At 39.3% G+C, this 13610-nt stretch overlaps 1 protein-coding gene across 1 annotated transcript; it reads right to left on the minus strand.

Annotated features, from left to right (window-relative positions):
* Positions 1-5863: 5863 nt before the first annotated feature.
* Positions 5864-7714, minus strand: LOC149204017 (protein NUCLEAR FUSION DEFECTIVE 4-like). Its single transcript, XM_089397007.1, has one exon. The coding sequence runs from the start codon at positions 7712-7714 to the stop codon at positions 5864-5866; it is 1851 nt and encodes a 616-aa protein (XP_089253133.1).
* Positions 7715-13610: the final 5896 nt, after the last annotated feature.

Genomic DNA, 13610 nt, shown 5'->3' on the forward strand with positions numbered 1-13610 from the left:
AACGTAAACTTTTGACGTCAAGTAATTTTTGAGTTACGAGGTGTTTCAGAGCCGGTGACGGTGTAACAGCAACAGGAAAAATTTAACTTGTATTTATCAAAATAAACTAACTATTACAGATTTGTCTTCCTCATACAGAGGGAATTTCAAAACTTCTATTGCTGAACATCTACTTCAGAAATTCACTAAGGAACGATTCTGTTCCACACAGATGAACATAAAAACAAATTGCATTCAAATTTCTGCACTGCTGTGCATTTCACTGTTATGAAATTATTCTTCTTCCTCTTCACGCTGCTGCGTGCTTTCTTCTACTCTGTGTAATTCTTCAGCTGCTGCTACTGCTTCTAACGCTAACTTTAAAACAGAACTGCTGTGCGGTATTTATATGCTGAAAGATATCTGATTAAAACAATAAAATATTACAAAATATCTTCTAATGTTTATCTCAGAATTTATTGCAGCAAGGCGGTGATGCCTTTATCAAAAACAAGTCGGTTGTCTGCAGGGGAAATCAACTGAAACTTTAATGCATATTAATGTGCAGAAATATCAAAGGCGACTTGGCTGCACCGAACAGCTTTAACATTTACTGCAAATCAGATTCATGTACAGCTGTTCATTGTTGCAGTTGGAATTAAATTCCAACACTCCCCCTTAATTTCAACTGCTGCATACCCAGACATTTTCTGAAATGATCAAAACCTTTCTTTGCTAATGGTTTTGTCAAGATGTCTGCAAGCTGATCCTCTGTTCTGCAGTGCTGCAAAACAATCTCACCATTGTTAACCAATTCATGTATGAAGTGATATTTGGTGTCTATGTGCTTTGTTCTTTTATGAAAAACAGAGTTTTTAGACAATGCTATTGCTGAGCTATTGTCACAGTAAATGGTTGTGCCATTTTCTTGTTCATGACACAAATCTTTGAGAACTCTTCTCAGCCATACTGCTTGGCATGCTGCTGCTGTTGCTGCCACATACTCTGCCTCTGCTATTGACAAAGCCACAACTGGTTGCTTCTTGGAAGCCCATGAGATGGCTCCCGATCCCATATGAAACACATATCCCGATGTGCTTTTCCTATCATCAACACTTCCAGCCCAATCACTGTCAGTGTAACCTTTCAACATGAAACTTTCAGAAGAGGAGTATAAAATACCAAACCCCTTCGTTCCATTCACATACCTTAGAATTCTCTTGGCTTCCTACCAATGAGTCTCTTTCAGTCTTTCCATAAATCTGGAGATTAAACTCACAGCGTGCATAATGTCTGGCCTAGTTGCAGTCAAGTACATAAGGCTGCCAACTATGCTCTTGTACAATTTTGGATCAAAATATTTGCTGCTGTCTTCTTTGGTTAATTTCAGCCCCACTACTGTTGGAGTCACAGCAGCCTTGCTGTTCTGCATGTTAAATCTCTTCAAAACAGCTTCTACATATTTATCTTGAGAAATGAAAACACCATTTTCACTTTGGTCTACTTCAATTCCAAGGAAATATCTTAAGAAGCCTAAGTCAGTCATTTCAAATTCACTCTTCATGACTGCTTTAAAATCAGCAATGAGAGAAGCATCATTGCTAGTAAAAATCAGATCATCTACATATAAAACAACAATAATAATCTTACCGTCATTCTGCTTTATGTAGAGTGTGGGTTCACCATCACACTTAGCAAACCCATTCTCAATCAGATAAGCATCAATTCTGCTGTACCATGCTCTTGGAGCTTGCTTCAGCCCATAAAGAGCCTTTTTCAGTTTACAAACTTTATGCTCTTGTCCTTCAACTTCATAGCCCGGAGGTTGATCAACATAAACCTCTTCTTTTAACACTCCATTCAGGAATGCAGATTTAACATCCATCTGATAAATCTTCCATTTGTGTTGTGCTGCAATAGACAACACTGTTCTGACTGTTTCCATCCTTGCTACTGGTGCAAAGGTTTCATCATAGTCTCTGCCTTGTTGCTGCTTGTAGCCTTTCACAACAAGTCTTGCTTTGTGCCTGTCAATCTTACCTTCAGCATTGCTCTTGGTCTTATAAAGCCACTTAACTCCAATGGCATCTTTGCCTTTAGGGAGATCCACTAACTCCCATGTTTTACTCTTCTCAATTGCACCAATTTCTTCATTCATTGCTTCAATCCATTTATCTTCATTTACAGCATCTTCAAAATGGATTGGGTCATCAATATGACAATACAAAGCAAATAATTAATTCAGACCGGTATTGTTAGTTACCTCTCCTTGCTCATAAATCGCATTCAGATTTCTGAATCTTGGTCTTCTTGGTGTGCTTGGAGTTCCATCCGAACTTGAGGGTGTATTTGATCCCTGTGGTGTTTCAGCAGTTGCTGTTTGTGGTGTAACAACAACTGTTCTTCCTTGACTTCTCAAGGCTGTTCGGATTCCAGCTTGTGGTGTGGTTTGTTGTACTTGTTGTGGTGTAGGAGGAGCCACCAAGGAAGGATTATTTGCTGTTGTCCCTTCCTCTTCTTCTTCATGAGACACTATTGTCTTCACATTCACTGTTTTTTCCAAGCTTCCATCCCAAGCTTCATCTTCAATGAACAGCACATCTCTGCTTACTATTAACTTCTTGGTGGATGGATTATAGAGTTTGTATGCTTTTGACTCATCACAATAGCCAATAAAGACACACTTCTCCCCCTTACTATCAAGCTTTTTTCTTAGCTGATCTGGTACATGTGCATATGCCACACAACCGAATACTCTCATGTGAGTGACAGTTTTCTTTTGACCACTCCATGCCTCTTCTGGTATTCTGTTCATGACAGCTTTAGTTGGGCATCTATTCAAGATGTAAACTGTGCAAGTAACAGCTTCTGCCCAATACTCATACGGCAAGTGTTTTGCCTTCAGCATACTTCTGACCATGTCAAGAATGGTCCTATTCTTTCTTTCAGCAACATCGTTTTGCTGAGGTGTATACCTTGCTGTGAACTGCTTTTGTATGCCATTCTCTCTGCAAAAACGTAGAAATTCTTGGGAGATGTACTCTCCTCCTCTATCTGTTCTGAGCATTTTGATATAATGCCCACTCTGCTTTTCAACAAGAGTTTTGAAGTGGCGGAATTTCTCAAACACTTCACTCTTCTGTTTCAGCATATACACCCATGTCTTTCTAGTGTAATCATCAATAAAAGTTAAAACATATCTATTTCCAGCAAATGATGGTATTTGCATCGGTCCACACACATCAGAATGAACAATTTCCAATGGTGCTTTTGCCCTTATACTCTTTCCTGCTGGAAAGCTTTCTTTATGTTGCTTGCCCAAGATGCAGCCTTCACAAAGGCTGTCCGGTTTCTCAATCAACGGCAATCCCTTTACCATGCCCTTTCTGTGCAACAGATTCAGGCCTCCGAAATTGAGATGTCCAAATCTCAAATGCCACAACCAATTCACATCTTTCACCTGTTCTTGAAAGACTTCTTGTGTTACAGTCGCAATAGTTCTGCCTTCCTTCAAATCTGCCCTGAGTTTGAGAGGAAACATTCTATTGCTAGTCATCTGCACCTGTGCAATGATCTTCTTACTTGGAGGTATGTCTCTGATAGTACACAAATTATCTTTGAAGAACACGTTGTAACCTTTGTTCATGAGCTGTCCAATGCTCAAAAGATTACATTTCAGACCAGGTACATAGTATACAGCTTGCACAGTCATCTGTTCTCCATTTTTTGCTCGGATATTGACACTGCCCTTACCCTTGACAGTTATCTTATCATCAGTCCCTGTTGTTACCTCAGATTTCACATTTTCATCCAGATTGGCAAACATTGCAATATTTCCAGTCATGTGATTACTACAACCTGAGTCTAAGAACCAAAAATCATCTTGTTTGTCTTGTGCTATGTTACATGTTAACAGCACATTCTTTGGGTTCTTATCTTCTTCATTTGCAAAATTAACATTCTGCCTATTGTTCATGTCATTTTGTTTTTTCTTGCATTCATTGGCATAGTGCCCAAATTTTTTACAATAATGACATTGGACTTGAGATTTGTCATACCTTTGTCCATGAGCTTGCTGTTTGCTTGAACCTTCAGCTTGGTTCTGATTGCAGCTCCTTCCGCTTGTGCTAGCTGGATAATTTCTGCCTCTGTTTTGGCTTCTTCCACGACCTCTTTAATTTGCTCTACTTCCACCTCTTCTTTGGCCAAAAGACATCTGAGTCTTGAATGCTTGCTCAAAAGAGAAATCTGTTCCTTTACTCAGTCTATGTTCATGAGACAACAGAGAAGCACTCAGCTCATCTACCGTGAACTGTGAGAGATCTTTTGTTTCTTCTATTGCCACCACAATAGATTCAAACCTTGAGGGTAAACATCTCAAGATTTTCTCTACAACCCTTCTATCTTCAAGAATCTCACCATGAGATCTTATCTGGGTTATCAAGCCAATAACCTGGGTGAAGAATGAATCTATTGTATCAGATTCCTTCATGCTGAGATTTTCAAAGTCTCTCCTCAACATCTGCAACTTTGCAGTCTTCACCTTCTCCATGCCTTGGTAGGCAGTTTGGAGAATATCCCATGCCTCCTTAGATTTTGTTGCTGCTGCAATCCGCGGAAAAACACTTTCATGTACTGATTGGAAGAGGAAAAAGAGGGCTTTGGCATCCTTCTTTCTGTCACTCTTCAACTGGTCTCTTTCTGCTGCTGTCAAAGCAGCCAACGCTGTTGCATCTGCAGGTTCAGCATACCCTGTTTCAACCAGCTCCCATAGTCCTTGAGAAGCAAACAATGCTTTCATTGTTATGGACCAATAACTATGATTTTTCCCATTAAACTGAGGCAGTTGGGGATTTGTCAAACCTGTTCCAGCATCTGCCATCTTAACCTGTACTGGTAAAGAAAAGGTACTGACTGTATTTTGAAAAACAAGCAAAAACTTTCTCTGCTAGAAAAATCTGCTTAACAAACTTCTTACAGCTCCTACAGTGAAAAACAATCTCTGTTTTTGACTCACTGAGTGCCTAGACTAGCTCTGATACCATGTTGGAATTTTCTGATAAATTCCATAACAGACAGACAAAAAATCGCACTATGTTTTTACACAGAAAAACTGAAAAATTCGCTTGCTGGAAACGGTGTTTCAGCAACACAGTTTTTTTTTCAGTTGCTGAAACACCTGTTTCAGCAACGCTGATCGTCATGTTTCAGCAACGTAAACTTTTGACGTCAAGTAATTTTTGAGTTACGAGGTGTTTCAGCAATGGTGACGGTGTAACAGCAACAGGAAAAATTTAACTTGTATTTATCAAAATAAACTAACTGTTACAGATTTGTCTTCCTCATACAGAGGGAATTTCAAAACTTCTATTGCTGAACATCTACTTCAGAAATTCACTAAGGAACGATTCTGTTCCACACAGATGAACATAAAAACAAATTACATTCAAATTTCTGCACTGCTGTGCATTTCACTGTTCTGAAATTATTCTTCTTCCTCTTCACGCTGCTGCGTGCTTTCTTCTGCTCTGTGTAATTCTTCAGCTGCTGCTGCTGCTTCTAACGCTAACTTTAAAACAGAACTGCTGTGCGGTATTTATATGCTGAAAGATATCTGATTAAAACAATAAAATATTACAAAATATCTCCTAATGTTTATCTCAGAATTTATTGTAGCAAGGCGGTGATGCCTTTATCAAAAACAAGTCGGTTGTCTGCAGGGGAAATCAACTGAAACTTTAATGCATATTAATGTGCAGAAATATCAAAGGCGACTTGGCTGCACCGAACAGCTTTAACATTTACTGCAAATCAGATTCATGTACAGCTGTTCATTGTTGCAGTTGGAATTAAATTCCAACATAAAACCCCCTAACTAGCTTTCTTACTTCCCTGCTGTCTGAATTTCAACCTCGGCAGCCAGCACATTCCTTCGATTATCATGTTCCGCTTTCTTTATAACATGGGATGCTGTGTTGGCTGGCTCTTTAAACTTGGCATATATATCACCTCTGTAGAATTGCCTCGTTCTGAGGACAAGAATAAAAGAAATCAAGGCTCCAAAAAGGGTCACCGTTGTCATAATGATAAACGAAAGCTGAAAACATTTATGCCCAGTGCAAGTAAGCTCGCTCTGAGACGAACAAGTCCCAAGAGCAGTACACTGCTTTGTTGCCTCTTGGTCATACATGTGCCCCACACCTCTGACAGACAGAAGATAAACTCCCAAGGGGCTCGCAACCGCTCCAAAATTATAAAGAGTGGCATAATACTTGAGACCAAATATCTCTGAGATGACTGCATTATCTAGAGGCCATTGAGCTCCCAAACACAGTCGATTTATAATGGACGCTATGTACAGTGAACTCGGAAGTGCGAAAGCTATGAAAATATGTCCAATGCAAGCAATAAGCAAAATTATCGTCAACATCAGCGGCCTGGGAAATTTATACTTCTGGAGAAGAATTTCCGATACAAAACCAGCAAGAACGCGACCTAGAAAATTCCATATGCTAATAAGAGCAACAAAGGTGGTTATAGTCTGGTGGGTGTAACCAAGAGAGTTTCCAATCTGTCCCATATTATCAATGGCGGTCACAGTTGATCCAATCCCACAAACACTGGCTAAAAACAGAATGAGCATATCGAGACTTACTAAAGCTTGAGGAATTGTGAAGTCGTCTCCTCTTTTGGGGCTTTTCAAGAATTTCACTATACGGGATACAATAGAAGCTCTCGCTCTCATTTCATCGCTACTATTAGCAATATACTCTCTGCCGGTTATCGATTTTCCTTCCTTGATCTCTGAGCAATGTTGAGGATCATTCATCTCTTCATTTTCTATTGTAAGAAAACTGATTTCGGCATGATCTACTATGGTTGAGACGGAGGTCTCGGTGGAAATCTGTTGCTGCTTCCTTTTGTCCATCTCTGCCTTAACAATCACTACAAGAGGAAACGAAAGGAAAACCACGATAATTGCAACAACAATTCTGTAGCCTGCCTTAGGTAAATTCTTCATCGTATTCTCCACTACGATGAGAAGCATAAGAAATACAGTTAATCCTAGAGCTATGTAGAGAAAGTGGTAGAATCGCTTCAGCTCATTTCTTTCCGTCGTCTCTTTTGTAGGACGAACTATCAACATTACAATCCGAAAAACAGCACTAGGTAAGTAGCCAAGAAGAAGAATCAGACCAGCCGATCCACTGGCACTATTCCCATAAATTGCATAGTAAATCTGAGTGAAAATTGCTCCACTCAAACCCACAAATCCTTTCAGAAGCCCCAGCACAACTCCTCGGCTCCGAGGGAAATTCTTGACACACGTAACCAGAGGTCCCGTGTTGGTAAATGTCTGAGAATTAGCTCCAATGACTATATACAAATACATCTGCCATAACTTGGGCTTGGCAATTCGTCGGGTGACAGATAACCATAACAATGAATATCCAACGATATTCATGATGGCTCCAACGCCAAGAACAACCCATGGAGGGCTGACTTCATTGATGAGACCTGCAACAATCCCAACATTAGCTCCCAGATCCTTGAAAAATGCCAAGGTATTCAATGTGCTCTGATCATAGCCCAGGGAAGTTTTTATTGCTTCTGAGTAATCCCCAAAAATATAAGTGCCACCAGAAAATGACATAATAAGGAACGACACAAATACTACAAACCATCTTCCCATGAGCACTCTTTTGGCCCAATCAAACACCTCACTCCCCTCCATCATATTCACCAGAACAACACAGCGAAACAACCGCAATTTCGTTTTGTTCGAATATCTTACAGGGATTTTCGATCCCAAGCAAAAATGCGTTGGGAGTCGAATGTTTACTACTAGACAACTAAACCCAATGACGGGAATAATTGGTTCCGCACTTGCTTAAATAATAAATTGAGCATTTGAATTCGTATAACGCGAGGCACGTCGGAAGAGTTGCGTGTGGTAATGTGAAAACAAACTTTATGGAAAATCGAAGTGTGGATTTTCGGCGCAAAGAGCGTCGCGTCGCGTTGCCTTTTTTAAGAATAGAACGGTGTCGATTAAATAATCTTTCCTGAGAAACAGACAAAAATGTTCCAAATATGTGTAATGGATATCAAATTAGTTGAAAGGACTTATGCTTTGGGTTATTTTAGGACTTTTCTTGGACTGGTTTCCCCTCAGTGGGGGCAGTCAAAGCTAGACAATCTTACAGGGAGGTGAATGATGCTCAGAACTTCTAAGGCCGGCCTCACTTTAACTCCTTTTTTTTATCATATTAATAAATTAAACTTAGAAAAAATAAATCTTGATATTTAAAAAAAATAACTCTATCTCATTTACTAGTAGTTGAGGATCTTCGTCATCATAATTATATGGCATTCATTAGTTTCTTTCACATGTGTACAAATCCAAAATTATTAACTCCCAAAGGATAAAAACCTTTATAAAATCTTAAAAATATGGTTGTATACTAGGTGGAAACACATATGCTGAGAAGAAACAAGACACTCTCATAGGGAGATTAAAGGAAGTTGAGATGAACTAATAATTGTAAGAGAATTTCTATATAAGGGGAAGTCACACTCATGAAAGGCATGAAATTTAAGTAGAATGTAAAATGAAAGGCATGAAAAATGCTAAAACGTCATCAAATTTTCATTTGACGGGCAGAGGGGATTTGAAATTCTAGACCTGCTTATAAGTTAATACACAAATAAATATAAAAAAATTATTTACCTTTTAAATATAAATAGAATGTACTTGCTCCTAATATGTGATCATCGTACTTGTCAATCACATTACAACGATATGTTATATGATATGTGTATATATGTAATCAAAAGTGGAATACCTTACGGGTAGAATGTGATTTTAATGTGGCATCATTTGTTAACTTTATGTTTTAATTCAATGTTTAGATTTAATGATGACATACCGAGAAGGGTATATGGTTTATAGCTCTGTCTCACCATAACAGAGAGTTGGGCATCCAGGCGATCGTTGATTCGACAAGGGTTGATTCGAGTGTAGGAAATCACTTGAAAATGGTTAGGGTTGTCGTAAGAGGTACCCTTTGTTGAAAATGGCAACAAGAAATGCTAAAAATAGAAATTCTAAAAATAACATTGTTATAAATAGCAGTTTGGGCACTAGTGTTGGACATAGCAAAGGAATGAAAAATGGAAGTGCTATAAACAAAATTTCTAAAAATAGCATTTCAGGATAGATTCCATTTTTAGTTAGTCCCTGAACTAAAATTGTGAAGTAAAATTTGAATTTGATCTTAGTAGCTGTTTGTAAACTAATTAATTAATTCATCTCGAGTTAATTAGTTGAGGAAAAACAAACATGAAGTCTATGTGAGGACATGCAACAGTTATTCCTTTGATTAAGGAATTTATCCCTTAGTTAAAGACATAAGAGTGAGTTGTAATTTTGTGTTGTAATTAGTTAGCTCAGTTAACTAAGTTAAGTCCAGTTAGATTAGTTCCAACAGTTGGAGGAACTGATTGTGAGTTCAGTTAGTTACTTCTTGCATGCATGTAACTATTACACTTTATATAACTGAATATTCTCTCATAAATAACTCATGCATGTCAGTTCTGTCAGAGACCCAGTTGAGATCAGAGGAAGGGACAGTGTACTACGAGTTGGAGGAATTTTCCTATAAAGGAAACTCATACATGCAGAAGGAATTAACTACTTCAGGATTGCGCAGTTATTTTAGAGGTTAGTGTTGTGTGTGAGAGGATTATTCACACATGTTGCAGCCAGAGCACCCAAGAGAAACTGCGCAAGGAAATAGGAGGCTTGGAGGACTGAAGGAAGACACAAGTGTTGTGTATTTTGTCTATTAGCGGTATTGAGGGATTTTACTGATAGTTGGATAGCTTCCGAGCTAAGGCTTTGTGTAATTCTGAGATAATTTCCACTTGTATGATATTCTCAGTTATATGTGTTCTTGTTTGATATTGCTCATATCAATTCAGCTTCCACAAAGTTTATTCTAGAAGTAGATCTAGTATTATGATTTAGTACATTGCATTATTAGTTGATCTACAGGTGAAATTTCTACACCCTTGGCCGCAGTTTTTCATTTGTCTCTCATTCTCCTCCCAGATGATGCTCTGCAACTCGATGCTAATGCAATCTCTACTAAGGGTGAATCCACCAGGTTCGAGGTGATTCTTCCACCAAAATTGCACCGTTCATGGTACTGTTCTTTGTTCGCATAGTTCACTCTCTCGTCGCTCGGATCTGCAAAAGCTTTTGTCCGTGTGGTCTCCTCAAATTTGGGCAAAGTTCGGAATCCTCACCTCTACAAGTACATTAATTTAAAATCATTTGGTCTTATTCACCACATATGACTCAGATTTTGTGTCTATTTTGCTCTTACTTGTTCTATTTTTACGACCTATGTAAGTACCCTTCCTCCCATAGGATTCTATGTTATGAGGAAACAACATCTCTAGAATGAACTCTTGAGGATGGAGTTTCAGGGAGGGAGTTCAGGACCAAATTGTCTCGAGCCTCCATGGGAAGAAGACACCATGTTCAATGTGGAAAACATTGAAGGATCTATATCAGAACAGCAGCGATCAGAGGAAGTTGACGCTGAAAGGCAAGCTTCGTAAAATCAAGTTTGAAAAGGGGGACACGATCTCAACATACCTGACCAAGCTCACCACTTGCAGGGATGATCTTGGAAGTGTTGGGATCATGATAGCCGATGATGAAATGGTGAGTATTTATTTCCTCGGTCTTCCTAAGAGCTGACATAGCTACGAAGACTCTGTAAATGGAAGAGATAAACTACCAGATTGGGAATTACTTTGGTCCGATCTGATGTAGGAGGAGACAAGGAGAAGCACCAGAGATGGTTCTTCATCGAAGGAGGATGAAGAAAATTGTGCCTTAGGGAGTAAGGTAAAGAAAGGGAAGGAAAATAATTCTCATCCCAAATCGATTTCTTCTCATGGTGGGAAGAAGTTTGAAAAATTGAAAGTTCAATGCTTTCATTATAACGAGGTGGGCCATTTTGCTACAAATTGTCCACTGAAGAAATCTAGGAAGGGATTCCTTGGAAGCATTAGAAGGTGAGGCACTGGCCTCACAGTTCGAGTTGGATTTCACCCTCATCGCATGCATGTTTCATCCATGGTGGGATGTGGTTGGTTTCTTGATAGTGGAGCTTCATTCCACATGACCGACGATAAGAGTTTGTTCAGTACCTTGGAGGAGAAGGATCTCCAGATACTCATAAAGATGGGTAATGATGAAAAGTATAGTGTCTCAGGTGTAGGCACAGTTATTTTTCAGAGTGAGCATGGAGCTCGCATTACCTTAACAAATGTCCAGTAAGTGCTAGGACTGAGGAAAAACTTGGTATCTATCGCAATGTTGGAAGACAAAGGCTATGATGTAGTCTTCAGTAAGGGAAAGGTTTTCCTTAGACACATCATCAAAAGATAGGTAAAGCAGATCGATTCACGAGTCGAGAACTTCTATCATTTTGAGGTTCTAGATGCATGCAAAGCCTTGAGGAGCATGGAAACTGTTGGAGACTTGGTGGTTGAGATGGAGCGTACACTACCTATCAACATGTAGTGCCAAAAGAAGTCTTAGACAATCTTTGAGGAGCCAAAATTGGTGAAGCAGCTTAGGAGGTTGTGGAGCAGCCACAACTGGAGAAGTCGAGAGGAGATCAAGTGGAGGCATCCATTCATACAGAGACCTCCAGTAGGGGGAAATTTTGAGCCAAGTGAGCAGAGGTATCACATGCAGCCAGGTGGGAGGTGGGGCGATGTGGATTGATAGTCCCACGAAGGATGAAATAGGGGGCAGGATCCTTGAGGTACCCAACCTCTTAGACTCAATCTTGCTATGAGAGCCCCGACGAGGAGTAGCAAGACTAGCTAAGTGGGTAGAGATAGATATGGATGGAGCAGTAGAGAGAGCTACAATGTAGGAGTCCCAAGACTATGTAGAGCTAGCAAGATGCAGCAATGCGAGAGGCACAGGAGTGTTGAACTAGTGCAGGACGACACAAAAATGTGTGCAATGGTTCAAGATGCATGGAGGTTGCAGCAGCTCAGAGGTCAGCGAGGGAGTACTTATCAGTGGCATATGGAGCTTCAACATCAGAGGGCCTTTCTAGCCCAATGGGGAGGTCAGTTGGGAGTTATTTTTGTTTCTAGAGTTGTTGGAGAAACAACACTTGGGAGAAGTGTTGGATGCAGAACATTCCAAAGGTTCAGGATCAGGTTCAAGTTGAATGTCCTTATTGTTGAGAGGGAGTGTTGAAAATGGAAACAAGAAATGCTAAAAATAGAAATGATAAAAATAACATTGCTATAAATAGCAGCTTGGGCACCAGTGTTGGACATAGCAACAATGAATGAAAAATGGAAGTGCTATAAGTAACATTACTAAAAATAGAATTTTGGGAGAGATTCCAATTTTAGTCAGTCCCTGAACTAAACTTGTGAAGTAAAATTTGAATTTGATCTTAGTAGTTGTTTGTAAAATAATTAATTAGTTCATATTGAGTTAATTAGTTGAGCAAAAACAAACATGAAGTCTATGTGAGGACATGCAACAGTTACTCCTTTGATTAAGGAATTTATCGCTTAGTTAAAGAGATAAGAGTGAGTTGTAATTAGTTAGCTCAGTTAACTGAGTTAAGTCTAGTTAGATTAGTTCCAATAGTTGGAGGAACTGATTGTGAGTTTAGTTAGTTAATGCTTGCATGCATGTGACTACTGCACTTTAGATAACTAAATATTCTCTCATAAATAACTCATGTATGTCAGTTCTGTCAGAGACCTAGTTGGGATCAGAGGAAGGGACAATGTACTATCAGTTGGAGGAATTTTCCTATAAAGGAAAGTCATCCATGCAGAAGGAATTATCTCCTTCAGGATTGCGCATATATTTTAGAGGTCAGTGTTGTGTGTGAGAGGATTATTCACAAAGGTTGCAGCCAGAGGACCCAGGAGAAACTGTGCAAGGAAATAGGAGGCTTGGAAGACTGAAGGAAGGCACAAGTGTTGTCTATTTTGTCGATGAGCAGCATTGAGGGATTGTACTGATAGTTGGATAGGTTCCGAGCTAAGGCTTTGTGTAATTCTGGGATAATTTCCACTTGTATGATATTCTCAGTTATATCTGTTCTTGTTTGATATTGCTCATATTCGATTAAGCTTCCACAAAGTTTATTCTAGAAGTAGATCTAGTATTATGATTTAGTACATTGCATTATCAGTTGATCTACAGGTGAAATTTCTACACCCTTGGCCGTAGTTTTTCATTTGTCTCTCATTCTCCTCCCAGATGATGCTCTATAACTCGATGCTAATGCAATCTCTACTAAGGGTGAATCCACCAGGTTCAAGGTGATTCTTGCACCAGAATTTTACCATTCATAGTATTGTTCTTGGTTCCCATAGTTCACTCTCCCGCCGCTCGAATCTGCAAAAGCTTTCGTCCCTCTGGTCTCCTAAAATTTGGGCAAAGTTCGGAATCTTCACCTCTACAAGTACATTAATTTAAAGTCATTTGTTCTTATTCACCACATATGACTCAGATTTTGTGTCTATTTTGCTCTTACTTGTTCCATTATTGCGTCCTATGTAAG

The sequence above is a fragment of the Pinus tabuliformis genome, chromosome 1_2 (assembly GCF_031772625.1).
Source record: "Pinus tabuliformis cultivar Carrire ecotype Pingquan chromosome 1_2, CPIR1, whole genome shotgun sequence".
In the NCBI taxonomy this organism is placed as follows: domain Eukaryota; kingdom Viridiplantae; phylum Streptophyta; class Pinopsida; order Pinales; family Pinaceae; genus Pinus; species Pinus tabuliformis.

Coding starts and splice junctions, on each gene's coding strand:
- LOC149204017 (XM_089397007.1), bottom strand. CDS start 7,714: ATGGAGGGGAGTGAGGTGTTTGATTGGGCCAAAAGAGTGCTCATGGGA.